The following is a 17,405-nucleotide window of genomic DNA, read 5'->3' on the forward strand; positions in this document are numbered from 1 at the left end:
CTTCACAGCCATAAACACATCGGAAGTCTATGCCGTCTTCCCCACGCCGTCGCAGCTCGTCACCCCTAAGGAAGTAGTTTAAGGCAAGGAAACGAGTCTTCCTGTCTACTGTCTGGTCTGGCTGTTTGAGGTAATCGATCAACGGAACGCGCCAATCGACGTCAATAGGCTCTAGGACCGCGACGACCGGATCATCAAGCGGGTCAGGCCGCGCGAGCCATGAAGGCAACGTGCGGCGCTCGACTTTCAGAATGCGCTCGCGAACCCCGTACTTCAATGTAATGCCTGTAGCCAGTTGAGCGAGTTCGTTGGCTGCGAAGTTGCTCTCGCGAGGGATGTATGATACGCCCAAAATAGACGCTCAACTTAACCCTGCAAGATGTAGTCGTTAGCAATATAGAGTAAGCATGGATCGTTCAAGCCGGGGATTGAGGGTAACTATATTAATCACACAAAAGAAAACAAAACAAAACAAAACTAACACTAAAGAAATCGTCACACACTAGAAAAGAAGAAAGAAAGATGGAGGGTCAGAGAGGGGATAGAAGAGGGCGTTGCAATCCTAATAACAAAACTGATTTGGGGTTTTTTGGGTTTTCACGAAAATAAACAGAAAATAAAGAAAAGAAAAGCGATTTTGAGTTTAAGGTTTGAAAGATATGGATGAAGATGTTAGGAACTCGGAAATCCACCACCAAAATATGCTTGAGACAAATTTATCATCCTAGTTTCAATTACTAAGTCGTGAAAAAGGTTTCAATCAAGAACAAACCATGAATGCATGCATAAGTTCTTATTACTTCCCTAGATTACTTAAGCAAGATGAACGCACCATTACTAAGCCTTTAGAATAAACAATCAAGGTATAGAACACTATCCTATCAACAATTTATTCTAAGCATTAATCACATGTGGAAGTTTGATCGAAACAAGTATGCAAAACTAGTGTGGAACGCCTACCTAGCATGCAATCCTTTTTATTTGGTTTCACCTATTGTCCTATAGGTTTTACTACCATTGAAACAAGCATTATTAACCGTTTAGGAGATTAAAATACCTATTTCTAGCCCCACTTACAAGTTCATAATGTTCTATGCACGCGTTCATGAACATAAACAAGTAAGAGTTATCTGTAAACCAAAACCAAATAAACAATTTCACAACAAAGCAATCACAAAACTAGGAATCAAAATATTGTCAAAAACATATCTTAGGGGCTTCAAACCTCGCCCCTAACAAAAGTAGATTAGCCACACATTGTCTCAAAATTCACAACTAGAAACATATAAGTTTGAATTACAAGAAAATAAAAACCGTAAAGGGCAGAAGATGAGAGCCACGAATTCACTTTTAGGCAGCCTTGAACGCAAGAACCCCCTTCAAGATGGTACACGGCAAGGCTTGATGAAGATGGATGATGGTGTGCACGGTTTTTGCTCTTGGAGGACTTCCGAATTTCAAGATTTTGTGTGCTAGGGTTTATGGCAGGAGATGGCGCTGTAGGGTTGTTATTTTCACGTTTGCAGAAGCCCTATGTGTATGAGGAGCCAGCCCAAGTGTCCTTCTCCAATTCTGCTTTGAAAGCCCCCCCTAGTTGCTTGAGGATTACTCTGATTGGTGCACAATTAAATGATTTCCAAGCCATAATAATGTTCTAAAAATCTTGAGGAATCCTTATAGGACTCTCCTTCATATTTTCAGCAGCAATAACCTTCCAAAAATGCCCTGGAAATCCGTCCAAAGAAGAATCTCGGCCAAAATGCCCTGTTTTGACTAGGATTCAATTTCTGTCTCTGAAGCTTCCTTCTTGGACAAGGAACGACTTCTTTTTGCCAAGTTTCTGGATGGTTCTTGACTCCCACGTGCTCTATGACATCATATCATCTAGAATGATCAATAACCTTCTGGAAGAACTCCAAGAAATTCGCCTGAAAAGATCTCCCAAAAAGCTTCGTGAAAAGCTGACAGTTTCTGCCTTATCGGGAAGCCTAGTTTGTGCTTGATTTCCTGCTGCCTCGTTGACACTTCTGATCAGTTCTTTGGCTCTTGTTGAAGTATAACATCATTTCTTCAATGATCACTGGCCCTTTCTGCAAAGGTGCGTCTGGAAGGATGCAAGAATTGCTCCTCAAAACCGTTCCCAGAAAGCTGATTCTGAAACTGCAGTTTTCTGCTTTGCAGCAACTGTTTTGCACAATGATTTCCATCATCTTCCCTTGTAATTTATGGCCAAAAGGTTGATCAAAATTAGTCCTCTGCATCAATACTTCATGATACATGGCTCCATTGCTCCCTTTAAGCTCCTATTTCTCTTGAATCACTTCACGAATAACCTAAAAAGAAAACAAAGTTAAAACTGACTTTTTAAAGGAAATAGCTAAGAAAAGTGTAGAGGATTGCACATTATATTCGTCGCATTTATGCTCCTATCAATGTACTCCAAACCCACGTCGTCAAACTGATCCAGCAGCTCGATGGCGCAATTCAAATATGGGACGAGCAAACAGCTTGCACATTTGTATTTCTCTTGAAGCTGATTTATCACAAGCAAGGAGTCGTCGCGAACCTAAACATCTCTTATCCCCAGTTCCAGTAAGACTTCTAGGCCAATAATAAGGGCCTCGTACTCAGCTTGGTTGTTTGTACACTTAAACTCCAGTTGGAAAGAGTAAGAGAAACGATCGCAGGCTGGGTTCTCCAGAATAATTCCTACCCCTGCTAATGTTTCAGTCCGTGAACCATCAAAAAACAACACCCAGGGCTGCAAGGAGACTGTGGCTTGATACCATATGGCGTACTCTAGAATGCGCGCGAGATCTGGTCGGGTGGTAGTGACGGTCGCTATCTCTAACTCTCTCACCGTCGGGATATCCAAGACAGGATGATGGGCCAGAAAGTCTGCGATGGCCTGTCCTTTTACTGCTTTCTGGGGAACATATTGTAGTGAGAACTCCGATACGGCCAATACCCACTTGCCAATGCGGCCTCGCAGAATTGGGCGCGACAGCATGTACTTGACTAGGTCAGTTTGAGCAATGATGCAAGTAGTAAAGGACAACATGTAGTGCCGCAACTTGCATGCTGAGAAGTACAATGTAAGACAAAGCTTCTCCATTGGAGTGTATCTGGTTTCGCAACCTGTTAATGTCCTACTAAGGTAGAAAATGGCATGCTCGACGCCTTCTTTGTCATCCTGAGCGAGCAGGCTGCCAATGGACGCCTCAGCTGCTGATATATATAACTTCAATGGAAAGCCAGCTCTCGGGGGAACAAGCACCTTGATAGGTAGGCCTTGATTCTGTCGAAAGCTTCTTGATGTTTAGGCTCCCACACAAACTCAGCCTGACCCTGCAGTCTCAGCAAGGGAGAGAAGGGCTGGATTTTACCTGCAGAGTTAGAGATGAAACATCTCAGAAAATTGATATTTCTTACCCAGCAACCGCTACAATTCCTTCTTTATTCGTGGGGCGGTGGCATTGATGACTGCGCTCGCTTTATCTTCAAGGACCTCAATGCCCCTCTGATGGACAATCAATCCCAGAAAATCTAGATTTTCTGCTTGAACTCCAAAAAGGCATTTGGCGGGATTCATTCTGAGCTTGTGTTGCCTCATGCGCTCGAATACCTTTCTGAGATCAGTGATGTGGTCTGCTCGTTGTTAAGATTTCACAACAACGTCATCGATGTAGACTTCTAAAATCTTCCCCAGGATGTCATGGAAGATCAAGTTCATGGCTCTCTGATACGTTGCGCCGGCATTCTTCAATCCAAACAGCATGACCACATATTCAAAAACGCCCGCAAACCTGGGACACCGGAATGCAGTCTTATGCCTGTCTTCTTCTGCGACCGGAATCTGGTGATACCCTGCGATGCCGTCCATGAAGGACAACAATTCATGTCCTGCTATGGCATCTACTAACATATCCGCGACCGGTATGGGGTAAACATCTTTAGGTGTAGCAATATTAAGGTCTCTGTAATCAACGCAGACCCTCATCTTGTCATTCTTCTTGCGAACTGGCACTATATTAGATAGCCACTGATTGTACTTGGCTGCCCTGATAATGCCCGATTTATGCATTTTTTCGACTTCCTCCTTGACAAGGACTTGGGTCTCGGAATTCATTCTTCGCGGCTCTTGTTTCACGGGCCTCTTGTCAGGGAGTGTTGGTAGTTGATGGCAAACCAAGTCTGGTGACAGGCCGGGCATGTCTTCATACTTCTCTGCGAAGCAGTCTTTGAATTCATGTAATAGATCAATGAGCCTCTGTTTCTCGCTAGGCTCTAAGTAAGCGCTGATGACCACTTCCATAGGCACATCTGCTGTTCCGAGATTGACCTTCTCGGTAGGATCTCTGACTTTAGGAGGTGTATCGTCCACTGCTGCTGGAGCGAGCTGAATATCGACCTCATCTTCATGTTCCATGTCCGAGAGTGTCTCATTCACGGCCTCTAAGGCCGCGATCCTATCATAGGCCTCTTTTTCCACTAAGTACGACGATAATCTTTCGTACAGCGAGTGGAAGGCCTCTATCCCTTCCTTTGGAAGGTCGTAATCCATTAATCACTTAAGGGTTTGGGCACAGCGTGGCCAGGCCTTTCCAAGCCTTCTTTTGCCAGCGTGAGCCCCCACTGTGCCAATTCAGAGGCCGTTACCCCTGTGGGGCGGCCTTTGTCATCGATGTCACTGACCTGCAATGGAGTGATAGGCTCCAAATAGTACCTGGCATCTACATAATTCGCAAAAACGGGGAATGGACGAGGATCCTCTTCAATCACCTCCGCTTTATCTGTCTTCCTGTTCCACATAACGAGCTCCTGATGAAGAGTCAACGGAACACAATAACTCCTATGGATCCAGTCTCGGCCCAGAATAGCGTTGTAGGCCGCATAGCAATCTGTCACAAAGAAAGCATAAACTCCCTTAGCCGGGCCAACCTTGATGCGCAAGAAAAGAAGTCCTAGGGTCTTTGTTACAGTCCCCGCGAAGTTTTTGAGTGTGAGGGACGTAGACTGGATCTTTTCCTTCTTGATTCCGAGCAGGTGCATGGTCCTGGTAGTGACGACATTAACTGCGGTGCCGGTATCAACCATGATCTTGCTAACTTTGATGCTACCAACTTCAGCAGTTATATATAAAGGTCTCATGTGTTAGACCATAGCAGGTGTTGGCTTGGTGAAGCTCATGAAGAATTCCTTGCTATGAGCATCCTCCGTCTCAAGCAAAACCGCTTCTTCCACAGGTGTCGTGATTGCCGATGTGATCTACAAGGGCTGCACACTATTTTCCTCAGTTTCGACGCATTCCTGAGCGGCGACCGGTAGAGCATACCGCGCGGGAAGTACGTAAACCATGTTGCAAGACGTATCAGCCATATCTGTCTCCTCTATGTCGTCCTCCAGATTAAGCTTGGGCTCTTTGACAGGGGTGTCAGTGTTGAATTGCTTAGCCAAACGATCTACTAACGACTCCTTTGTAAGGCCTTTGACCTCACACTGCTGGCGTTCCTGTACCACAGGTGTCTGCTTGGGCGAGTCTGACTTCGGTTCTCCTTCTGCGCTTACCTCGAGGGGAGCGACCACTACACTCTGGACTCTTTTTGGTCTCCATTGTAAAGTATCGGTAGTCTTGTCCTTGCCCCCCAGTCTCTCGAAAACTGAGGGTTTAGCTTCTGGTTCCTCGCGAAATAACCTGCGCCTGACATGTGGTTGCCGCGTCGGCGAATTCTCCTTTCGAGCTGGCGGAGGTATTCTTTCTTCAATGATCCTGCAAAAAACACTGGGCTTATCTGTCCCTGTTGCTTGTTTCTGAAGGCTGCAAGGAGCCACTAATCGCTTAGCAGCTAGTGCCTCCATCTCCTTCTGATACTGCTTAGGTGATTTGACCAATTGCGAAGGCTTGATTAGGCCCTGGTCTAGAGCCTCTAGAGCGCGCTTGGCTTCTCCGAACCTGCGTTGCAGTTTCCTCTTCCTGGAAGAGCTTATTTCCACTCCCTTCCCTTTTTCCCTAGTGTACCACTTTCCTTCCTTGATGGTGGCAGCTGGAGCAGGTGGGATGTAAGGCTTGGTTAGAATATTCTTTCGCTCGTTCGTGGCCTTCTCCTCTTGTGTCTGATCGACCGCAACTGCTTTCAGTTTCCTGAATAAGTTGGAGTCCTTTGGGGATGGTGGCGACTCCATTTTCTCTTTTCCTCTTGGGCTAGAAGGCTGATAGTTCCGCGATGGTGGGGCCCACTTAATAGGCGGGAGAGAGCCAAAGCGAAACGTCTGCTCGACTTCTTCATGCAACACCTGGATGCCACACTCTTCCTTGCATCGCGAGCATAAGACCACGGGTGAGGCTTTTCCAACTGCTTTAGCTTTCTGTTTTGCAGGGGCTTCATCCTTAGTAGACTTTCCCTCTCGCCCTGTTGTACTCAAATCCAAGGTTGGTTTCCTCTGGTTCTGCTTGGCCCAGTTCACATTGACCATATTGATCCCGATGTCAGGAAAAGGGTTCAAGTCTACGAGCGCTGCCGCCGTTACTGGGGCTTCCACCTGCAAACTGCCATTATTAAGCCATAACTGAATCTGGTCTTTGAGCTTCACACAGTCCGCGGTATTGTGGTTCCACAGGTTGTGGAATTTGCAGTACTTCTTCCCTTTCAATTGGTCTGGTCGAGGAAAAGGTCCGAAGTCGGTCTTCACCATCTTCGCGGCGATCATCTCATCCAGAATCTCGTGTGCCTTATTGGCTTCATAAGTATATGTCGCAAACTCAGGTTTGGTGAAGGCCATCGATTTGAGCTTAACAGGTTCTTTGGAAATCTTCAGTTGCTTCAGGGCTGGATTCTTCCTCCCGGTTAGCTCATAAGCAGCGATATCATTCTCCTCTTCCTCATCGTCATCCTGAACCACTTCTTCAATGTGATGATGGTAGTAAGGGTCATAGGTAGCCGGCTGGTAGCTCAGGGCTGCTACGGTGCGATGTTTTCCTGGTACATATGTCCCTTTGGACGTGTTCTTCCTTGCGTCGGTTTCTCTAAGGAGATGTTCAAAGCTGCCTACCTCTGTGATGAGCTCTCCCGTTGACTGGATCATACTGCCATGTTGCTTTTTCCGCTGACGAGGCTCCAAACCCTTGACTGCCAATTTGACTAACTCTTTCTCGGGCAGGATGACATTCAGCTTAGCCTTCTGAATTTGGAAGCGCTAAAGATAAGCCACAGCAGACTCTGTAGGCTGTTGGGCCATCTGAGTGAGAGAAGCCAAGTCAACCTCAGGCTCAATGGCCCCAAAGGTTTCTCGGAATAGCTTTTCCATCGCAGGCCAATCCGCTACGGTCCCTGGCCGAAGTTTGGAAAACCACCTAAAGGCAGCTCCTGAGAGAGAGGTGCCAAAGATCCTGCATTTGAGGATGTCATCATTCTGGTACTGGCCGCATTGTACCCTAAACCTGGCCAGATGGGTAGCCGCATTCTCTGTGTCTTCTCCTGAAAAAGTAGAAAATATGATATTTTTATAACCCCTGGGAAAGGGCGCGAGCATTACATGCGGCGGGAAAGGTCCCTCATAGACCCCATCCACTTGGGTCCTAGGATTAGCCAGCCTGATCATCTCCTCGACCTCTTCACATCTTACATACTCTGGACCCGGAGGCGGAGGAGGAGGTGTTGCCATAGTATGGCGAGCAGCCTGTAAGGGTATTGCTTGGTTCAGAGCTCCTGCCCCTTCTCCTACATGTACAACGTGGGTTGTAGCTGGTTGCTGAAGAGTTACTGCTGGTATGGGCATCTCTTTTGTCAAGGTTGTTATCTTAATCGGATTACTCGCCTGGTCAATACCATAATAGCTTCCTGGCAGTTCCTGATATACGTTTTCTGCCCCGTCGCTGTCATACTGAACAAAGGTGGTAGAACCAGACGCGGTTCCACCAACCCTCGATGCCTGATGCTTCTGCCTGGTAGTCTGTCCGCCTGACGGGGTGGCATTCTCTTTGCTGCCGCCGATAACCAAAGCTTGCTCCTTACTCTTCAGTTGTGTAGCAGTGACAGTTGGGGAAGGTGTAGTGGCATTGCTGCTAACCTTTTCTCGCTGGTTCGGCGGAACATACTTGCTTGAACCAGACGGCTGGCCAAGAGAACTAAGGATAGCATTAGGATCCCCTAAAGCTTTATTCAATACTTCTCGTGCCTAGTTCAGTTCGGCCCTTTGCATGGCCACCTCGATTGCGAGGTTAGCGCCATCCTTGTGAAGACCTGCCATATCTGACGCGGTCTGCCTGGTTTGATTCGTGATGGCCTCCATGATCTCTTTCTGGCACTGATTCTGCTCACCAGTGACACCCGTGACATGAGCCCTTACTGCACTTTCTGATTGTACGATTTGTTGCTGGGTATCTGCTGCATGTCGGGTAATGCGTTGGTCTAACTCGCGTATGAACCGGTCTGTCTTCGCGGTTTCCCTTTCAAAATCAGCTGCTATCTTCTTGCAATGATTTTCAATGTTCTCCATGATGATCGCGAACCTCACCTCTGAGGTTGCTCCTTCTGGAATAGGCTTCGCGACGAGGAAAGCCTCTTTTCCTCCACTTTCCGCTGTATTGGAGACAGCGGTAGTGATAACAGGCTCGCTGGCCTGATTGGTAGTGACATTCTGACCCTCAGTAGCGGTCGGGTGATTTTCTCCCTGTTCGGTTGACATGTCGGATGAGTGGGCAGGATGAGAAAATTGTTGAGTCACTTGTTCTTCGGAAAGACCACGACAGTCCGCGTGAGAGTGCGGTCTGTAACTGGAGGTCTTGTGTCTTGAGCAGTTAGCGTAAACCTTTTGGTAAGGGTTTTCGCTCGACTTCCCAATGGCTACTTTCACGAAGAGACACTATTGCTGTCCCACTGGGCATGCCAAAATGTTTGGCTCCAAAACCAGTTGGCGTGCAAACTGTCTCTTTTGAGCGTGTGCGCAGGCGTGCCAGCACCATGGGGTGCAGTCGTCGGGGGAGTCCCTTGACCTGACTTCTTCTTCAAGCGTTTGTGGACGAGGATAGCACCAACCTCGCCACAAGGTTCTTCTCTAGCCTTCCGAGAAAGGACTTCTTGCCTTACGGATAAGGACTTTGGATGTGATCTCTTCGCGTCACCGAATCGATACTCAACGTTGTAGGCTGAGCAGAGCAATCACTGGGAAGTTTGGAGAAAGCACGGGTTTTGCTAAAGCGTGACTTTAGCTTCGCTGGGTTGCGAGGGTGTTACCCTTGCTTCGCTGGTAGTATCGGTGGCAGTGGTACTGGCAGTCGGCTCGCGAGGAGACTAGAACTGGAAGCACGATCGCCGGGTTGATCTGGTGATGCTGACAGTCGGCTCTTGGAGAGACTACGACTGGCGCGCGGTCACCGGGTTTCAACGAGGTTGAAGGTTTGCTCCGGGGAGGCTTTGTAGTCGTTGGGATTAATTGATTCGAGAGAGGTCCTTTGTTTGTCCTTGAAACCTAGTATTTATAACTAGGGTTTCGACTGTTCCTTGCTATAGAAGGATTATTTATTGAAGTTTCCTATTCAATCTCTGCTACTTGACTCCAATAAGGTTTCGTTTTCGTTATGGATTACGGAATGGGCGAAGCTGTAACCCAAACTCAAGCAGGCTTATTTTTGGGCCGCAGGTATCGGCCCGCTATGCTAAATCCACTAAAGGATCTTGCTAAAATTACTTTTGGGCTCAAACAGTTGTTACTCAAACTGTTAAACTGAGAATCTATCTTATAGTAAAGATTTCGTTTTTGTAAAGAAAACAACCAAAAATGTACTAGAATATCATTGTTTAATTTCTTCCGATGATGAGAACAAATTGATACTTTAAAATGGTTATACAAGGGGCCAAGACAGGGTCAGGAAATGGGAAAAAAATGATTTATTTTACGGATAAACTTAATTTTAAATTAGTCTAAAATACATGTCAAAAGAGTGCAGACCCAAAATAAATATTAACACTCATAATTTAAACTAATATTAGTTGATTATAATACAATCAAAAATTATTTATATACTGAATTTTTTTTTCATTAATTATACATGTTTCACAAGTCAAATATATCAGAGTTTAAACTTGATCACTTGTATATTTTTACCACTGAATTTATTGAGTGAAGCTGAACACATATGAACCAAACTCGAACTGTATCGAACCGAGTTGTAATCTTATAAGTCTCTATAGAGAAAGATCCAACCGTCCGAAGACAATGAAGGACAAGGGTTGTTATTCTAGACTCAACACATGTTCACAATTCCTTAAGGATCTAAGTTATGCGGCATTACAACACATACATGCTTAATTAATCCTTCTCATCCCCAACCATTAATGAAAGCCACAACTGACCATAATACAAATAGAATACATGTATCAAACAAATAGAACTTGGCTTGAAAGATCCCCCAAACCTTCCCCGTCCACATCCCCCATCCGCCGCTCAACCTCATTCCCTCTTGACGCCGACCTTCCACCACCACCACAACCCATTTGCCGCCCACTTGCTCATTTCTCTTCGCCCTAATTCCATTTAGAACCTATATCGTAGGCCCCATATTCCACTATCCCCCGTCAACGTTGAACAGATTAAACTCCTTAATCAGTGTTTTATTAGATTGGAACCTCCTAAATTTGTAGATTATTTATGTACTGTGGGGGGTTGGGGCCTCAACTTGGGGATTGTGTTCATTGTTTTGACCGAGACGGGAATCAAAACTGAGAGGAAGATCCTAAGAACTAAAGTACTAAGTAGGCGTGATGAGATCATTGTGTTGGATTTCATTTTTGATAAATGTGATCAGAGACTCGGAGTAATTAATTATGCAGACAGGATTTGGTAGATTTGTCCTATGTGGTAGTGGGTGCAGAGCCTGCAGTCAATTGAGCCAACTTTACTATAATAACCTTGCGTAATTTCTTTCCATAATCTGCAGGTCTGCACAATATCGTAGAACTTCATATTCCGGGATATTAGCTCTATGTTGACCTCTTTTGAGAGCTTGGCCCCTTGTCAGCTTTCAAAAAACATGCATATATCGTGAAACCTCTTTTCGTTATGATTGTTATATTATTTTCACTCGATTCGAAATGTTAATAGTAGTGAAAGCAAAAATGAGTTAAATTCATACTCTTCATTTTGACTTCGTTGCCCTTATTTTCTCTCTTTTCTCTTCAATAACATGAGGTGACAAGAAGTTTATTGCCCCTCTTTATCCCTCTTTTTGAGCCACAAAAAAATGGAGTTGAATTCGCAAGATTTTTTGTAAGTATCTCTAATTTCAAATTTTAGTAAGTTACGTCATTTTCTATGAGCCACATAAAGTTACAAATCATAAGAGTATGAGAAACTCATTGCAACTAAGTAACTAGGCATGTCTGTCAACTCTTAATCTTTGTTATGGCAATTCCGTCTTTATGTAGAAAAATTTCATAATCTACGAATTATTTGACATGGATTTTGAGATTCAAAGTGTTGAAAAGGTTTAGTAATTTCTGTAAAATGGCATTAGGGTCTTTTACCATGGGAGTCATGTAAAAGAGGCCATTGGGGGTAGCTAGGTTGAGCAGCTCAAGAGAATAATAGACATAAAAAGAAATAAAACGACAAGAGAGAGAGACCTAGGGAGAGAAGAATAAAGTAATAGACAGGCCAACATGCGAATGTGTTTAAATTTCTAATACCATTCTCTGCCGTTAGACAGATAAGCTGTCCCTTTTGTCTCATATCATACCTCACACAATCCTTCGTATCTCTCACTCCCCCTATCCCTCTTAAAAACCCTTAAACCTCATCATAAACACAACCAACTCGATCTTTCTTCTTCACCAACTTTCCAGCAATCTTTTCCAAACCAGCAAGATGATGGGTTCAAAGGCGAGGAAGAAGCAGATGTGGTCTCCGCAGCCATTGACGCCACTCATGGAAGGTCCAGACCCAGAAATGCAAGAAGAAGGAGGTAAGAAGGAAAGCTCTTGGGAAGCCATACGTGAATGGTTCAGAGCACAAAAGGGTCTTCCTCAAGGAAGTAACTTATCAACTTCGGCATATGGAAGTAATGGTAGTACCATTCCGGCAAAGAGACAAGATTTGAGGCTCTTGCTTGGTGTGTTGGGCTGTCCTTTAGCTCCAATTCCTCAAGCCAGTGAGCCAGTTGATCATCCCATGCCCCACATCAAAGACATCCCATTTGTAAGAACATCAAAATACCTTGAACTAATTACATCTTGTTCTCTCTTTCTGTCACTAATGAATGAGGGTAATTCAGGAAACTTCGACTGCGCACTACATTATACAACAGTATCTGGCAGCAAGCGGGTGCTTGAAGCAGCAGAAGTGCAACAAGAACATGTATGCGAGTGGGATGGTGAAGATGGTCTGCTGTGAGACTGAGGTTTCTGCAGGTAGAAATGTGAAGACTTTGGGAACAAGAAGTGGGGAAAGTGGGTGCTTTGTTCTTTGGCAAATGTTACCCGGCATGTGGTCTCTGGAATTGGTGGTCGGCGGCAACAAGGTGGTGGCCGGAAGTGATGGAAAGACTGTGTGGAGGCACACCCCTTGGCTCGGTACTCATGCTGCCAAAGGCCCTCAACGCCCATTACGCCGCATCATCCAGGTAAGTTCGGAAATCTGAATGTTCTTTCTACCATAAACACTTGAGATTGATAATCGCTTCCATCTATTAAGTATTAACATAACATGTCATATGTCGTATTTTCTCACCAACCATGTTTTAAGACATTCACGGATTCAATGTTTCTGGATTGCATATACTGATTTGAGGTTTAAGAAACAAGAAAGAGGATAAGAAACGTAGCGTTCAATTATTCGAAAATAGCCTTTAGGCTTTAGTTCTTTTCTTTACCAAACAAAGATAGAGATTTGAGGAGGGAACACATCACAATCCCAATAAAAATAGTATGAGGCTGACAATGATGGAGAAACTGTCCCATGCTTTACCCTACAGTCTTCTTCTTTTTTTTTGAACACCTCAAAGGGTTAAGAATGGCACGTGATTGCAGGTTCTTGCGTCATCCATGGTCATATATATGGTTCATCTTGGTCTTGGGATTACCAACGTTACTAAACTAAAGTGGCTTCTCTCTATTATTTCTTGCTTTTGCTTTTTCTTTTTCACTTTAGTGAATGAATGCTGCTGGATCTAGTGCATTATGCCTCTTTTACCCTTTCTTTTTTTCTTCCTTTTCTTTTTTCTTCCAAAATATTTTCTTTTGATCAAAAATTTATTTTAACTAGTAGTTACTATTGATTGTATAACATGTGCCAGAAAGTTCATTCACACGTGAGTAGTGCACAATTGATGAACGGTTTGATTTGATTCAGTTTCCGTTTTGATGCAAGTAAAATTAAAGAGAGTTGAACCCTGAATTCTTGAACTGATTTAGTTTGTAATTTGGCTTTAAACGTCCATGAACTAGTCCAAATCAGATAAAAATTTCTCGCCACTGGAAAACTCTGCTAATTTTATCACCGTTAATTAGCTTAATGTTTATGGTTTAACTATATGTATGCTCATCAATTTGATCAAATATCTTGATTGTCTTTTGCTGCAGGGCCTAGACCCAAAGAGCACAGCAAGCTTGTTTGCCAAGGCACAATGCTTGGGGGAGAAGAGGATTGGCGACGATGATTGCTTTGTACTAAAAGTTTCTGCAGACCGTGAGGCTGTAATGGAACGAAGCGAAGGTCCTGCAGAGGTAATTAGGCATGCATTGTACGGCTATTTCTGTCAAAAGAGTGGACTCCTCATCTACTTAGAGGACTCGCACCTCACTAGGGTTGAAACCCCAGAAAACGAAACTGTGTATTGGGAGACCACCATAGGAAGCAGCATTGCAGATTACAGAGATGTTGATGGTGTGCTCATCGCTCATCAAGGCCGTTCCATCGCCACCGTTTTCCGGTGTGGCGAGCTATCAATGGAGTATACGAGGACTAGAATGGAAGAGGTTTGGAACATTGATGATGTTGTGTTCAATGTGCCGGGGCTTTCCATGGACTATTTCATTGCTCCTGCTGATATATATGATAGTAGTAGTGCTGTACAATCACCATGATTAACCCTAATGAACTGAACTAAGCTTAATTAATAGGATGCTAGTTTGTTTCTAATTACAAAAATATTGGCGGGTACACGAGTGTATTTTTCTGGTTTTTCTTCTTTTATCTTCAAGTGTATTATGTAATATGTAGTTTTTCTTTTTTGTAATAATATGTAATATTATGAAATCACTGAGCTTAAAATGACTAGTTCAAGCGCATGGGATGGAATAAGAGATCTTGGTGTATTCTAGTTTCGATCAAAACTGTTTCGGACCTTATTTGATTTTCTTCACATATGCATTCAAATTAGATTTATTTGTAATAAACATTCATACCATGTTTACCGATTAATCTCACGCACTATATAACATTATAACCTCAGAATTCAAAAGTAAGACTGTCCATCCCTCCAAGTATTCCATAAAACTTGAGATTGCCACTATCAGAAACGGTGGGATTAGAATATGCTATTCTCTACAAGTAGTGCTTTCCACATTCTTATTCTACAGATCACCGAGAACCAACATAAAAAGTTCGTTTTTCACCGTCCAAATGATGGGCAAACATGGTAGCCCATATCAATGTAGATTTATTTTTCATCCTGTGGCCCAAATAAAGTTTTACTAGGCCTGCCCTTTTGACATCCCGCCCAACCCCCACCCCCCCTGTTTTTTTTTTTGGCCGCAGTCATGAACAACCAATAAATGTCCATATAGAGGAGATAGTTAATTTCTCTTCACTCTATAGAATCCCCCACTTCTTTTCATAATTTCAATTCAGTAAATTTCATCTTTACTACCACAAATGATAGTAATTTTCTTCTATTTAACTGAAGTACTTGTCTTTGTTTTCCTCGATAAAACGTTTCCAAAGTCTTTATCCCCTTCAAACAGTGGGGATACTTGACTACATGATCTGCAGTCATATTACAGTTTTAGAAGTATATATACTTACAAGCAGCAACCTATAACTGCTGCATTAACCCCTTGACTTCAAGGTGAGCCAATATATGTCTTGTATAGACCCTTTCGATCTTTTTGGCGAGTTTGGGCCTAAAACCTTCCCGGACCAACCTGACACAAGCCTGCATCAAGTATACCAATTATTACCCAGTATATATGAACATGCACCTCCTTGCTTTTGTATTTGCATCCTACAAAGTCTTATATGTAGTAATGTTTTGTGAGATTTAATGCCTCATTAATAGACTAAGGGGGGTGTGGTCATTTTAGAATCTACAAGATTTTTTTGTATTTTGAAAGTCTATAGGTATTCAATTAAGATTTTAAACAATCATTTAAAATCTTAATGTATTCAATTAAGATTTAAAATTCTATTGATTTACTAGTCTTTGTTTAGATTTTATAAGTCCTTATTATGTTTTTGGTAGGTTAATTTTTTTTTTTCTTCTTCTTTAAAAGCAATGGATGTATGGATCCAACTATATGAGATGAGAGCAGAGGCAGAGGAGGATAGTGGGAAGATAGGTCTAAGACAAAATGGATGAGTGTCACCTATTGAGAGTTTCTTCTTCTTCTTTTTTATTTTTTTGGTGAAGAGCTTATTCATTTTTTAAGTCAGAAAGAATCCATCAAAATCTCTTGGAAAGTGGTTGGATTGTTTTTGAGTTTTGATATGTATAAAAAACACTATAAAATCCTTCAAAATCCAGCATTTAATGAAATCCTTCAAAATCCGTATAATTTTAAATATCTACATATTTGAAAATTTAGAATCAATCAGAGTCCATATAGAATTTAAACAATCTGTGGATTAAGTAAATTCATGAATTATAAGAACTCAAACAAAATCTTTTAAAATCTGAATTGAATACACCCTCCTAAGTCATAATATGTGCCGATCCCATATCCAAATACCGATTGTATGTACTAGATGTATTCAAAGTCGAATTAAAGTTCAAAGGCCGGCACTGATCTAGCTCTACTAAATGTGCCTCTCTGTTTCTCTTATTCCTTCTCAGAATAAGATCGAAAAAGAAAACACACACACACACATCTTTCTTTGGTGCATTCCTTTTTTAATTGCATGGAAGAAACTAACAGATAATCTGATATATACAATAAGAAAGGCCATTTTCTTCAGCTGTATATATATAGTCGTACTGCATAATCTGACTAATGTTTAAACAGGTTCAAATTGTATGTGTACATGAGAACGAGATCTAGAGGGAGGGAGGGAGGGCGGGGAGGGGTGGGGGGGTGGTTGGTGTTGAGTGGACAAAAGAAGCTTCTGGAGCATACTTTGTAAGAATCTGCAGCAGGAAAAATCTTTACTGCAAGACCCAAAGTTAGGACTTGAAAGTACGGAATCCAAAGTATGCTTATATTGGACTGCAAATGATTTGCATTTTCATGGAAGGATGTGCCTGGGATATAACAGCTTCCTAATCAGATGGAAACCATTTCATAATCATCACATCATATGGTGATCATGATTCTGAATACAATCTCGTGCAAAGTACTCTATTATAAGGATTTAAACAAGCTAAGCTACGCTAGCTTGGGTAGCCATGCATCATCATCGTCATCAGCTTTTGATGCAAGAGGAGTACCCTGCCCTTTAACTTTGAGGACATAAAGATAGAAGCTTCCTCGATATGTGCACGCGTGGGAGTGCGTTGTATTCTTCCTTCCCTTTAGGCTTTATTATCTTTTCTCTCTTTCTCTCTAAGACTATATCTCTATCTATCTTTCTCTCGAGTAGTACTGTCTCTCTGTGGAGATAGAGTAGCTGGGGGAGCTTTCCTGCCAACTTGCAGTGGTTAGATTTTTCTCTGCAACCAATAAAGGTAGTAGTGGCACCGCTTTCTTTTTCCAGTACTACTACAAAAAATTTAAAAGAGTCATCTCTCTCTCTCTCTGCATGGATCTACCCTTAATCTGCTGCCTAGATTACCAAACTAGATAAATCTGGATAGAGTTGGACCTAAGTAATTAATTAAAAACCCTCTTGGAGTCAATTAATCATCTTCATTATAATATTTATGACGTCTCAAAGGGGAATTTAGGGTTCCAAAGGTTTTCCTTTTTACATATAACAAGAAAGCAAAAATGTAAATACAACGAAATTTTAGAAACAAGCGCAATTTTACGGCTACATACAAAAGATCTTTAGATCTGAATCAAGTATATATATCAACATTTACTGAACTGGTAGTGTTAAACATATTATGACATGCTAGGAAGATGAGGTCATGTAGCTTTGTTGAGTAAAGAAACAATATTGACAGGTATACTTGTTGTCCTCTTTGTTTGACACCCAAGGAATGTGAAGTAGTAAAGAGTGAAAAAGAGCAGCAAAGATAGCTAGATACGATTGGT

At 42.7% G+C, this 17,405-nt stretch overlaps 1 protein-coding gene across 1 annotated transcript; it reads left to right on the forward strand.

Moving 5' to 3' along the window:
- The first annotated feature begins 11,723 nt into the window (after positions 1 to 11,723).
- Positions 11,724 to 14,327, forward strand: LOC112201671. Its single transcript, XM_024342579.2, has 3 exons — positions 11,724 to 12,192; positions 12,269 to 12,616; positions 13,575 to 14,327. Exons 1-3 carry the CDS (start codon positions 11,863 to 11,865, stop codon positions 14,076 to 14,078), a joined length of 1,182 nt encoding a protein of 393 aa, XP_024198347.1. The 5' UTR covers positions 11,724 to 11,862; the 3' UTR covers positions 14,079 to 14,327.
- Positions 14,328 to 17,405: the final 3,078 nt, after the last annotated feature.

Source organism: Rosa chinensis, chromosome 5 (assembly GCF_002994745.2).
Source record: "Rosa chinensis cultivar Old Blush chromosome 5, RchiOBHm-V2, whole genome shotgun sequence".
Taxonomy (NCBI): domain Eukaryota; kingdom Viridiplantae; phylum Streptophyta; class Magnoliopsida; order Rosales; family Rosaceae; genus Rosa; species Rosa chinensis.

What these genes read in the sequence shown, in the direction of transcription:
- LOC112201671 (XM_024342579.2), top strand. Translation starts at nt 11,863, where the DNA reads ATGATGGGTTCAAAGGCGAGGAAGAAGCAGATGTGGTCTCCGCAGCCA. An exon ending in ACATCAAAGACATCCCATTT is followed by an intron (nt 12,193 to 12,268) that starts GTAAGAACATCA and finishes AGGGTAATTCAG; the next exon opens with GAAACTTCGACTGCGCACTA. An exon ending in CATTACGCCGCATCATCCAG is followed by an intron (nt 12,617 to 13,574) that starts GTAAGTTCGGAA and finishes CTTTTGCTGCAG; the next exon opens with GGCCTAGACCCAAAGAGCAC.